Source organism: Phaseolus vulgaris, chromosome 8 (genome assembly GCF_051622355.1).
Source record: "Phaseolus vulgaris cultivar YP4 chromosome 8, ASM5162235v1, whole genome shotgun sequence".
Lineage (NCBI taxonomy): Eukaryota > Viridiplantae > Streptophyta > Magnoliopsida > Fabales > Fabaceae > Phaseolus > Phaseolus vulgaris.
The window spans coordinates 46,452,242-46,465,053 of record NC_143505.1 but is presented as its reverse complement, the minus strand read 5'-3'; the positions used below and the strand labels follow the sequence as shown (position 1 = coordinate 46,465,053).

Genomic DNA, 12,812 nt, shown 5'->3' with positions numbered 1-12,812 from the left:
ATCAAGACAACATAAGGATAATGGTAATCACTTAACCTCATAGATTTTTGCATGTGCTCCTTGATGATATGAATCCAATTGATCTTGACTTTGTTCATGATGCAATAGATATAGACAAGATATTCTTCAAGTTAAAACAGAATGGTTGCTTCCTCTAGGTGTTAAAATCCATGTAACAATGAGAGCTAACAACCTTTCATTTAACTCCAAACCTCCAACAGAACAAGTCCTTATTTGAGTTTGAGGATTCTTCAAACAACTTCTATAGTACTGAATTTTGTTGAAGTTTTCCACCACACCAATGTTTCCTTTATTGATTCTCAGCCCAACATATTTCAAACCAGTTACAACAGCCCATACATCATGGGTAATCTTCATATCTACACCCTTAACAAGAGAAACAAGATTGTTACCTTCAAACTTCAAATTGGTGTAGAAAACCCGAATTAGATCCGGATATATGTTCCCCTTCATCTCCAAGAACCTTCTTAGCAGTTGTTCTTTGAGAAGGCTTCTCACTTCATCCAGCTTTTAACTCTTCAACCAACTAAAAGAGACAACTTTAGGGTTGTTTATCACTTTTCTACTTGTTTCAAAGCGACACTTCTCAATCAATTCATTATCTTCTGAAAACCTGCCCTCAAGACGTCCTCCTGATCTCACAGCCCTAGTTGTAATCCGCTTTGATGTAGGAGGAGTGGAATCCATGAAAACAGAATGAGAAAAAGGCACAGACACAAGGAGAGAAAGAGATGTAGCGAGAGATGAGCCAATGGGTCGTTTTTGTGAAGGAAAACAACTGCAACATATTTTATAGCAAACCAGAATCCCTCTTTGATCTTTTGGTGGTAGTGGGTTTCATTCTTCAAGGTAGAAACTGGTCCAAGCCTTGCACAAAAAACATTAGTTCAGAGCAGAAAAACACATGGTCATCACATGTGACTTTGACTAGTCATAAAGACACTTGAATTTCCAAGATATGGAATATATTCCTTTTTATGAGAAGATGTAACTTCCTTTAGAACCATATCTGACTTTAAAGACATCTTTATTGACCCAAAATCGCTTTAAGATTGAAATCTGTAGAAGATAGAATTTATTAGAGAAATTAAATCAATTCTTCACAGTGTTGTGAGAGAAGAAACAATCGGTTGTTTCGAGAAAACAATCAGTTGTTTTTCTGCAACAACAACACTGTTTTTAAAAAATGAAACAAAAGTAGAGAATAATTGAAATGCAATTAACCATACACACATAGATGACGATTTAAATATGAAATAAAAAAGAAAACAAAAAAAAAACAAAAAAAGTTTTTATCCTTTTGTCATGAAGTCCCTTTAGCGAGTCATTACTTATGATAAAAAAGTCTTCTTTTTGGCTGTCAAGACACCTTGAGCTAGTACAAAACCTTAATTCAGTCCTAGACAGAAGTCTTTTCTTCCAAAAGCTTGATCAGATAACTCAAGACTCCATGCTTCTCTTTAGAATCCCTGCAACACAATGAATTCAAGCAACAAAATTTGGTCCCCTTCAAATGTGGGTCCTTTTGATTTATCTTTATCATTTGAAACCTCACAACCTTTGGGAATCCATTGTAAAATACCTTTAGGAACAAAATATTTCCTAATTTTATAGAATCTAACTGAGTGACATCTTTTCATGCAGTAAAAACATGTAACAACTGGTTGTTTCAATCTTTCAATCTATTATTTTTCTGGCACTTTTGAAAAAGGCTTTGAAATCCCATTTTTCTTGTTTTGAGGATAAAACCCCAAACCAGATTTTCCAAAAACACATTTTTGGGATGCTAAGACAGTTTCAAAGTTGGATTTACCCTTTGAAAGTTTATCCACAGTTTTTACAAGGTAGTGGACTTTACTCTCAAGAATAGGGTAAATCCCTTGTGTATTTTGAACACATAGGGTTATGTTTATATAGGAAAAGAAACATATGGGTTAAGCCCATTACATAAATATGAGATATCTAACAATATCTATAATATCTCATAATATCAAATAATATCTAATAATATCTAATAATATCTAATAATATCTAATAATATCTAATAATATCTAATAATATCTAACACTCCCCCTCAAGCTGGTGCATATAGATCATATGTACCCAGCTTGTTACAAATGTAATCAATCCTAGGCCCTCGTAAGGGTTTAGTAAAAATATCTGCTAATTGATTATTTGAATTAACAAACTCAGTCTTGATATCTCCCGATATAATCTTTTCTCGAATGAAATGACAATCAATCTCAATATGTTTTGTCCTTTCATGAAAGACTGGATTTGAGCTAATATGAAGAGCAGCCTGATTATCACATATAAGTGTCATTTGGGTAACCTCTCCAAATTGCAATTCTTTAAGTAACTGTTTAAGCCAAATAAGCTCACAAGTAGCCGAGGCCATAACTCTATATTCTGCTTCTGCAGTAGATCTTACCACAACACTTTGTTTCTTGCTATTCCAAGAGACCAAGTTATCACCAATGGAGACACAATAACCAGAAGTTGATCTTCTATCAGATGGAGATCCTGCCCAATTAGCATCTGAATAACAAACGACTTTAGTATGGTTATTATGACCATATAACAGACCTTTTCGAGGAGAGCCTTTAATGTACTTCACTATACGAATGACTGCATTCCAATGATCTTCACATGGAGAATTAAGAAATTGACTCACCACACTGACTGCAAAGGAAATATCAAGACGAGTAACAGTGAGATAGTTCAATTTTCCAACTAATCTCCTGTACTTCTCAAGGATCTGAAAGAGGCTCCCCCTGATTGGGTAAAAGCTTGACATTGGGATCCATGGGAGTATCAACAGATTTCGAATTCATCAACCCAATTTCCTCCAAAATATCTAATGCGTATTTTCTTTGAGAGATAACAATACCAGTATTGGATTGTGCTACCTCAATCCCCAAGAAATATTTGAGTTTTCCAAGATCTTTGGTCTGAAAGTGTTGACAAAGGTGTTGTTTTACTTGTGAGATGCCATGGTGATCACTGCCTGTAAGAACAATGTCATTACATATATTACAAGATAGATACACCCAACACTCGAGTGATGATAAAAAACTGAATGATCTCCTTCACTACGAGTCATACCAAATTATTGAACAACATTGCTACCAAGCCCTAGGAGACTGCTTGAGGCGATATAAGGATTTGCAAAGACGACATACTAATCCAGAAGACTCCCCTGAGCAACAAAAACGAGAGGTTGCTCCATATAAATTTCTTCCTGCAAATCCCCATTAAGAAAAGCATTTTTGACATCCAGTTGATAAATAGGCCATTGTTGAAGAGCAACCATAACTATGAATAAGCGAACAGAGGCCATCTTTGCTACTGGAGAAAAAGTATCACCATAGTCTAAACCAAAAATTTGGGTATAACCCTTAGCCACAAGGCGAGCTTTGAGACGATCAATAGTACCACCAGGGCCAACTTTTATAGCAAAAATCCACCCGCAACCAACAAAAAATTTCTTAGATGGTAAAGGAACAAGTTCCCAAGTTCCATTATTCTGAAGCGCATTCATTTCATCAAGCATGGCCTGACGCCAACGAGGATGAGCTAAGGCATCACCTACAGATTTTGGAATGGATACAGAAGAAATAGATGAAAGGCAGGTATAAAAGGGTTGAGATAGTCTATGGTAACTCAAAGCAGTATAATATGGAGAGGGATTACGAGTAGAACGTATACCTTTACGAATAGCAATAGGAAGATCAGGTTCAACAGTCGGAGGTTCAACTGTAGGAGCCGGAGGGGGATGAGGTGTTGGCATCGGAATAGAGTTTGCTGATGGACAATGAGACGTTTAACGACGACTATACACCTGAAGAGTTCGTGGCGGTGGTGAATCGTTAGGTGCACTAGGCACAACAAGAGGAATATTAACTTGATTAGATGAAGAAATTGAAGGAGAAGGACAAGACTTAAAGTAAAGGGAAGATTCACTGAAGGTGACATCTGCTGAAATAAAATAACGGTTTAAAGACGGTGAGAAACATTTATATCCTTTTTGTGATCTAGTGAACCCTAAACACATTTGTGTGACTTAGGAGATAATTTATTAAGACCAGGACTAAAATTATGAACAAAACATGTGGACCTAAAAACTTTGGGAGGTAAAGAGTGGAGAGGGTCATGTGGAAATAAAATAGAAAGAGGAATTTTGTTATCTAAAACTGAAGATGGCATGCAATTAATGAGAAAACATGCACTAAGAACAACATCACCCCAAAAATGTTGAGGAACATCACCATGGATTAAAATAGTACGAGTTGTTTCAACAAGATGTCTATTCTTGCGCTTAGCTACCCAATTTTTTTGAGGTGTATAAGCACATGAAGTTTGATGAAGAATACCATGAGAAGCCATAAAATTTTAAAAGTGAGAAAGATACTCACGTCCATTATCACTGTGCAAAATTCGGATGGAAATTCCAAATTGATTTTTAATTTCATTGTAAAATATTTGAAATATAGAAAACAACTCATAACAGTTTTTCATTAAAAATACCTAAGTACATCTTGAATAATCATCAATAAAAGTAACACAATACTGAAATCCCAAATGTCAGAGTGAACTAAGGCAAAAGGTGATGAAGCACGTTGTGAGACACTACGAGGAAAATAACTACGAATGTGCTTCCCTAACTGACACGACTCACACGATAATGTAGACACATTAGACGAACTTGGAACAAGCTGCTGCATCTTGGCAAGACTAGGATGACCCAACCGAGCATGAATGAGAGATGGAGAATCCATAATTGCGCCAACATGTGTGGAGATCTGTAGTTGATAAAGTCAATGAGACTCACATCCGATGCCAATCATCCGTCCCGAACTCCGGTCCTGTAAAGTAACAAAATCTTTGGTAAAAGAAATAACACAATCAAGGGAACGAGTGAGACGACTAATGGATAATAAGTTAAATGGAGACCCAGGGACATAAAGAACATTATCAATAGATAAAGAAGAAAAAATATTAATAGTACCAACACGATGTGATGGTACCCTATATCCATTGGTCATGGTAACTGAAGGTAAATAACCCATAGCAGATAGGGAAGAGAAAAAAGATTTATTACCAGTAATGTGATCAGTGGCACTTGAATCTAGAACCCAAGGGCCATGGGAAGTGGAGTGAGTGAGACCAACAAAAGATGTACCTGAATGTGCAACAGAAGCTGTGGAACTAGGGTTCTGACGATCCTCATACCATTTAAGAAATTCATTGAAAATAGTAGGATGGCCTGGGGTATCAATTGAAGTATGGTCCATGGTAGAAGGTTGCACAAGGGCAATTTGAGCAACCACAACAGATCTAGGAGGACGACCATGTAAGGCATAACATCTGTCAATTTTGTGGCCAAGTTTGCCACAATGGTCACACTTGTGACGCCTTTTGCCCGGCTTGTGAGGGCGAGTACGATCATTATGCTGAGAGACTAAAGTAGAAGAGTCATCAACATGAGACGTTATATTAGTGGTGTATTTACCTGGAATGCTTAAAAGGGTAGAACAAGTGGAAGTAAATTTGGGCACAATAGGAGATCCCAAAATTTGATCATGAACGTGAGAATAATCATCAGGAAGGCCATGTAAGCCCAATAACATGAAGAACTTGGATCTTTGTTCTAGTTCTTGAGAAGGAGTAGAGGCAGGAGGTAATAACTCATTAAAATCATGAAGAAGAGCATGAAGTTTACCTAGATATTCTGCCATTGAACCATCAAGACGTTTGGGAGCAACAATTGTGAGAAGATTTTGACACACACCATAGAGACGTTGAGTATCATTGATGTATAATAATTTTGCTTGTTCCCAAACTTCTGAAAATGTCTCATAGGTACGAAAAATTTGTTTTAAAGATGAGTGAATGGTCGATTTGATAACAATGCATAATTGAGCATCAATTTTCAACCAACGGAAAACATTATTTTCAGCAAGAGTAGGATGAGTAAGATGATCAACATAACCTTGACTCTTAAGCCATAATTTAATATCTGATGCCCAACTATCATAATTGGTTCTATCCAATTTGTCAATAGAAAGATGAACATTGACGTAATTAGTATAAATAGATGAATCTGGCATAATGACTGCGGAAGAAGCCACTGTGGTATAGTAGCGGAAGAAGCCATAGTGGCAGCGGAAGCGGAAGAAGCCATAGAAGATAAGGACAAATCCAGTCACCGGTTAATTGGCGACAGCAACAAAGATGAAGGCTCCGGTAGCGATTCCGGCAGCGTCTCTAGCAGAGGCTTCGACGAGATTCCGGCGAGTTTCCAGTGGCAGATCAGGCGAGATTCCAGTGACAGCTTCAGCAAGATTTCGGCGGATGCCCCGGCGAGGGTCTGACGGCTGCTCCGGCGAGGCAGTGGTAGCTCTGGCGAGACAGTGGGGTGGTGGCTGGAAAATTCCAGTGAATAGTGGGTTCACCAATAAAAATTGAACCCTAAACCCTAACCTTATGCTCTAGATACCATATTAAAGGAAAAGAAAGAATAGGGTAAATCCCTTGAGTATATTGAACACATAGGGTTATGTTTATATAGGAAAAGAAACATATGGGCTAAGCCCATTACATAAATATGAGATATCTAACAATATCAATAATATCTCATAATATCTAACTATATCTAATAATATCTAACAACTCTCAAGAGTTTTACAATTTTCACAAACTTTAGAGTTACACAAATGAGAAGAGTTTTTGCAATGTGTACCAACCAGGTCATCGGGTGTGATGACGTGTCTAGCACGTGACTACGTGAGGCGTGTTTAGCAGAGCACGTGGCTAGTGAAGGGCGAGTGGTTGAAAAGCTAGTGTAGTCGCCGCTCGTGGAAGCGGCGTGCTACAACGTACATGATCGGTTGTCGCCGAGATTGTATAACATTGGCGTGTTAGACGATGGGCGATCGGGTGGTCTGACATCGCCGCAAGAAGCACGTCGCCGGATTTCCCAACAGACTTGGTTAAGGCTGCTGGAAACTCAGAAGAAAAAGTCCAAACGTGTAAGTCCAATAAGTGAGGATTGCGCCAGCATGGGCCATGGACAAGCGATGTCGTAGAAATGGTGCATTTTGCTGCACCCGATACTCGCCTTGTCAGGTAGTGTTCCATAGCATATTGCGTGCTAGCTTACTCCTTGAGCAGAGGACTTAGCCGCGCGACTGGATACTACGCAGAAATAACGCTCAAGTTGCCTCCAACCCAGATGACGACACGTGTAGGGTTGGATGCGGTTCGAGAATGACGCTCGAGTTACCCTATCTCAGATGATGACACGTGTAGGGCTGGGCACTGCCTGTTATCCCAGCCCAGATGGCGACACGTGCAGGGCTGGATGCGAGAAGAAACCTAACTATAAAGGTAAACTTAACAGAATTTGCAGAGGTACGTTTTCATTACGTCTCATTGCTAGGGTTGTGTGCACTTTAGTACGGTTCTACAGAGTATATTTTTCTCCGAGTTTTGGGTGTTCGTGTCACTGACTTGAGCGTCGGAGCGCCACCGGCCGCAGAGGCGCCACCGTGTGTTTTGCAGGTTCTGAGAGGGGCTTTTGTGGTGCAGACGAGAAAGGCACGTGGCGTGAAGCTGGTGAGCAAGATCGTGACGAGGCAATGCTCTTGCGCTAGGTCAACCGGCAGGAACACAATGCATTTCAAAATTTTCAAAATCATTTTTTGACTTTTCCAATTCTTCTGCAAATGTCTTGACTCTATTTTCAAGCGAGTTATTCAACCCTTTCAATCGGTTGTTTGAGAGAGCCAATCAGTTAGCTTCTTCATGAGTTTCTTTAAAAGCTTGAAGCAGTTGACTATAATTTTCAGCACTTAAGGAGGCACAAGAACTTACACTGCTTGAGCTGCTTGAATCATCATATCCTTCTGCCATTAAACAAAGATTGGCTTTTTCATCTTCACTTGATGAGGAGGTTGATGAGGAAACTTCATTTTCATCCCAAGCAATATATGCTCTTTTTGATTTCCCTCTCTTTTCATTATTGCTTGACTTCTTTTCATTGCCTTCTTTATTTGGGCAATCAACTTTTATATGCCCTTGTTCACCACAACCAAAGCAAGTATAATTGTTAGAACTGAAATCACTAGTTTTCTTGTTTCCATACCTTTCTTTGTTGGATTTTTTGTTGCGATTTCTCCTCAAGAATTTGCTGAACTTTTTGGATAGCAAGCTCAGATTTTCTTCCTCACTTTCATCACTTGAATCTTGCTTCTTCTTGTGCTTGGCAGCTTTCTAGGCAATGTTCCTTACATGTTTGTCCTCACTTTCTTGAACATTGAGTCTATTCATCTCCAACTCATGTTCTCTAAGCTTACCAATCACGGAAGCCGTAGTCAAGGATGTTAAGTCCTTTGCCAGCTAAAGAGGAGGAAATGTTTGTACATGCCTGAACAGATTCAGAGCTCAGATAGTCTTTTTGCCAGGTAAAGACGAGGAAATGTTTGTACATGCCTTGAAGAAGGGTGTGTTGCCCGGACCCTTTAGTGAGTCTCTTATCAGGAGTCACCCCGCCACGTTCGCTGAAATCCGGCGACGTGCCGTGGCTCACATCGCCCCTGAAAGCGAAGTCTTCGAGAAAAGGGGAAACGTGGCCCCAGCTAAGCCGCGCGCCCAGACAAGGGTCCAGCCGCAGAGGGTAATGGAGGCGGCGGCGGGGAAGAGGGACCAAAGGATGCGCCATCCTTATGACCCTAAGAAGAATAAGAACAAGGGGCTGGGGCGGCCCAGAGAGACTAATCGCCCTCCAAGGTACGAGTTTGTGATGGGGTTGGCCGATCTGATCGCCATCCCTAACATTGCTGCCAGGCTCAAAGTGCCTAAGAAGACGACGGAAAAGGTTTTGGGACCAAAACCAGACGCGTGGTGCAAGTTCCACAAGAGCTTTGGCCACTCTATCAACTCGTGTTTGGCTTTGGGACACCAACTCGCCTAGTTGGTCAAGTGTGGCTTTTTTAAAGATTACTTGTTGGAGAAGCAAGCGGGCCAGTCATCAGGCTCCCAACCGGCGGGCAACGAAGGACAGCAGCACGAGGTGCCCATTCACGGTGAGATCCACACCATAGTTGGTGGATTCTCCGGCGGAGGGTGCACTGCATCGCAACGCAAGAAGTATGCAAGGTCAGTGATGTCAGTGGAAGTTTTTGAGGATCACTCACTCGACGTGGACATCACGTTCACCAAAGGGGACCTTAGGGACGTTGTGCCTCACGACAACGACCCTATTGTGATCTCGCTTGTCACGGCGGGAAGGATCGTCCACCGGGTGCTGGTCGACCAAGGAAGTTCGGCAGATGTAATGTTTTGGCCGACTTTTGAAAAGTTACAACTGTCCCCCGATCAACTGAGGCCATATGGGGGCTGCTTGTACGGTTTCGCCGGCGATCAAGTGGAGGTAAGGGGGTATGTTTAGTTGAGGACGACCTTCACAAATGGTTTGCCCTCACGAACAGAGAAGATCAGGTATCTCGTGGTAAACGCTCCGTCGGCATACAACATACTGTTGGGGAGGCCAACGCTCATCAGGACGGGAGCTGTGCCTTCAACAAGGCACATGAAGGTCAAACTACCGTCTATGGAGGGTTTGATCATCACCATTTTTTCTGACCAAAAGGAGGCGAAGAAGTGCTACGAGAATAGCCTCAAGAACAAGAGATCTATATGTCACATAACCACAACGCCGCCCCCTGGCGTGGAGCCTACACGAGAAGACCGACGAGTTTCGGATACGGCGTTGGAGGTGATCGCCGAGGGCGATGTGCCAATGGAAGATATCGAGGCGAGGTCCGAGAACGCCGCCCGGATGGAGGGAGAGAGAAAATGCTCGGAGACCGCCAGGGAAGCAGGTATCGCGAGGGCGCTGATCGCCAGTGAAAAGAAGCCTCAGCGAGTGGAGGAATGGCTCAAGAAGAAGATCAACGGCAAGACGTTTAAGCTGGGGAGAACCTTAGACAGCGAGACGCGAGACTAAATCGCCAAGGTGATAAGTAGACACCTGGATGCATTTGTGTGGTCTGCTTCAGACATGCCAGGGATCGACCCCGATTTCTTGTGCCATCGCTTAGCAATGGATCCCCAAGTCAGCCCATCCGCCAAAGAAGGAGAAAGTTCAACGAGGAAAAAAGGCTGGCGATCAAAGACGAAACACAAAAACTCCTCGCAGCAGGCCACATCAGGAAGATCCAATATCCAGAATGGCTCGCCAATGTCGTTGTGGTAAAGAAGAGTAGCGGAAAATGGCGGATGTGTGTTGACTTTACAGACCTGAATAAGGCCTGTCCAAAGGATTCTTATCCTTTGCCGAGTATAGACGCCCTGGTAGACAGTGCATCAGGGTGTAAGCTACTCAGTTTTCTGGATGCCTTCTCGGGGTACAACCAAATCAAAATGCACCCCATGGATGAAGAGAAGACTGCCTTCATGACGGAAAGGTGATGCTACCGCTACAAGGTGATGCCCTTCGGGCTGAAGAATGCGGGAGCCACATACCAAAGGCTAATGGACAAGGTGCTCGCACCTATGCTCAGGAGGAATGTGCAGGCATACGTTGACGACATGTTCGTTACCATCGGCAGGTACAAGATGAAACTGAATCCTTAGAAATGTGTTTTTGGCGTGGAGGCAGGGAAATTTTCGGGATTTCTCCTGTCGGAGAGGGGAATCGAGGCTAACCCCGAGAAATGTGCCGCCATTTTGGCGATGAGGAGTCCCGCCACTGTGAAGGAGGTGCAGCAGCTCATGGGGCGGATGGCCGCCCTGTCCCGATTCGCATCGGCCAGTGGAGAGAAGGGCCACCCATACTTCCAGTGCTTAAAGAGGAACAACAGGTTTGTCTGGACGAAGGAGTGTGAGGAGGCCTTCATAAAGCTCAAAGAATATTTGGTGAGCCCACCAGTTCTATGCAAACCCCAAGCAGCAACGCCACTCAGGCTATATTTTGCCATAACTGAGAGGGCAATAAGCGCGATGCTCGTCCAGGATCAAGATCAGGTCCAAAAACCCATCTATTTTGTTAGCAAGGTGCTGCAAGGCCCAGAAGTGAGGTATCAGGCCTTAGAAAAGGCGGCGTTAGCGGTTGTATTTTCGGCGAGGAGGCTGCGCCATTACTTCCAGAGCTTTACGGTGCTGGTAATGACTGACTTGCCCATCTAGAAGGTTTTGAAGAAACCGGATGTAGCTGGAAGAATGGTGAAGTGGGCGGTGGAGCTGTCGGAATTCGACATCAAGTACGAGCCCTGGGGATCGATCAAGGGACAAATCTTCGCCGATTTCGTGGTCGAGCTGTCTTCCGAAACAGCGCAAAACGCCAAGGATGACTTTCGTTGGGTATTCTCGGTGGATGGGTCGTCTAACCAGCTGGGCAGCGGGGTTGGGGTTATTTTGGAGGGACCCAACGGTGTGTTGATAGAGCAATCATTGAGGTTTGCTTTCAAAGCAAGCAACAATCAAGCAGAGTATGAGGCCTTGATCGCCGATATCCTATTGGCAAAGGAGATGGGGGCGAAGGTGCTGATGGCCAAGAGCGATTCGCTGTTGGTCACTGGACAGGTAACTGGCGAGTTCCAAGCCAAAGATCCGCAGATGGCAGCCTACCTGGAGTACGTGCAAGAGCTAAGGAGATCTTTCGCTTTGTTTGAAGTGGTATACGTGCCGAGAGAGCAGAATGCCCGAGCTGACTTGCTAGCCAAGCTTGCCAGTTTGGGCAAGGGGGGCAGACAGATGACCGTTATTCAAGAAACTTTGAAGACTCCTCGGGCTTTTGTTGCAGATCACCAGGTCCTTTACGTTTGTAAATCGACGGATAGGACAACAAGGGGCCATAGATCTCTAACGCAGGAGACCTTGAGGACGCCAAGGGTCAGGGCGCAGCCAGCGAAAGAGGTAAGAACGATGCAAGTTTGCGCTATCCACGAGCCAGACACGTGGATAACGCCATACCAGCGCTACTTGGCAGATGGCGTGCTCCCAATGGATTCAACAGAGGCCAGAAAGATGAAGAAAAGCTCTAGCAAGTTTACCCTCATTGATGGTGAGCTGTACAGGTTCGGATTTACACATCCTCTTCTTGTATGTGTACACGGAGAGAAGTGCATGAGAATTATGGCCGAGCTCCATCAAGGGATTTGTGGGAGCCACATTGGAGGTCGAGCTCTGGCGACAAGGACTGTCCGTGCAGGTTATTACTGGCCCACAATGAGGGAAGATTGCAAGAGATATGCCCAGCGTTGCAAGCAATGCCAGCAGCACGCCGACTGGCACAAGGCGCCCCCAGAAGAGCTAAAGTCAATCTACAGCCCTTGGCCGTTCCACACGTGGGGAATCGACATTCTGGGACCCTTCCCGTTGGCGATCAGGAAAATGAAGTATTTGGTTGTGGCGATCGAATACTTCACGAAATGAATTGAGGCAGAACCAGTAGCCCAGATCACCGCACACAAAATCCAGAGTTTCGTTTGGAAGAATATTGTGTGTCGTTTTGGCGTGCCCAAGCGTCTAGTATCAGACAATGGGACTCAGTTCGCAAGCCACCTGTTGAAGAAGCTGTGCGAGGACATCGGGACACAACAGGTGTTTGCTTTCATGGAACACCCGCAAACGAATGGGCAAATAGAGTCCGCTAATCGGGTTCTGCTGAGAGGATTGAAGAGGAGGTTGGAAAAGGCCAATGGGTCTTGGGCTGAGGAAGTTCCCCGCATAGTGTGGGCATATCATACCACTGAGCAATCGGGAACCCACGAAACCCCGTTTAGCTT

General features: G+C 43.4%; 1 protein-coding gene across 1 annotated transcript; it reads right to left on the bottom strand.

Annotated features, from left to right (window-relative positions):
* Nucleotides 1-4,848: 4,848 nt before the first annotated feature.
* Nucleotides 4,849-5,829, bottom strand: LOC150025615 (uncharacterized). Its single transcript, XM_090294593.1, has 2 exons — nt 5,123-5,829; nt 4,849-4,886 (listed from the first exon to the last, which is right to left on the bottom strand). The coding sequence occupies exons 1-2, from the start codon at nt 5,757-5,759 to the stop codon at nt 4,849-4,851; spliced, it is 675 nt and encodes a 224-aa protein (XP_090150719.1). The 5' UTR covers nt 5,760-5,829.
* Between the last annotated feature and the right edge of the window lie 6,983 nt (nt 5,830-12,812).

Bases quoted from the DNA above. Each gene is read 5' to 3' on its own strand.
- LOC150025615 (XM_090294593.1), bottom strand. From the start codon at position 5,759: ATGGCAGAATATCTAGGTAAACTTCATGCTCTTCTTCATGATTTTAAT. The intron at 4,887-5,122 runs GTAATAAATCTT...GTTACTTTACAG, and splicing joins TGCCACTGATCACATTACTG to GACCGGAGTTCGGGACGGAT.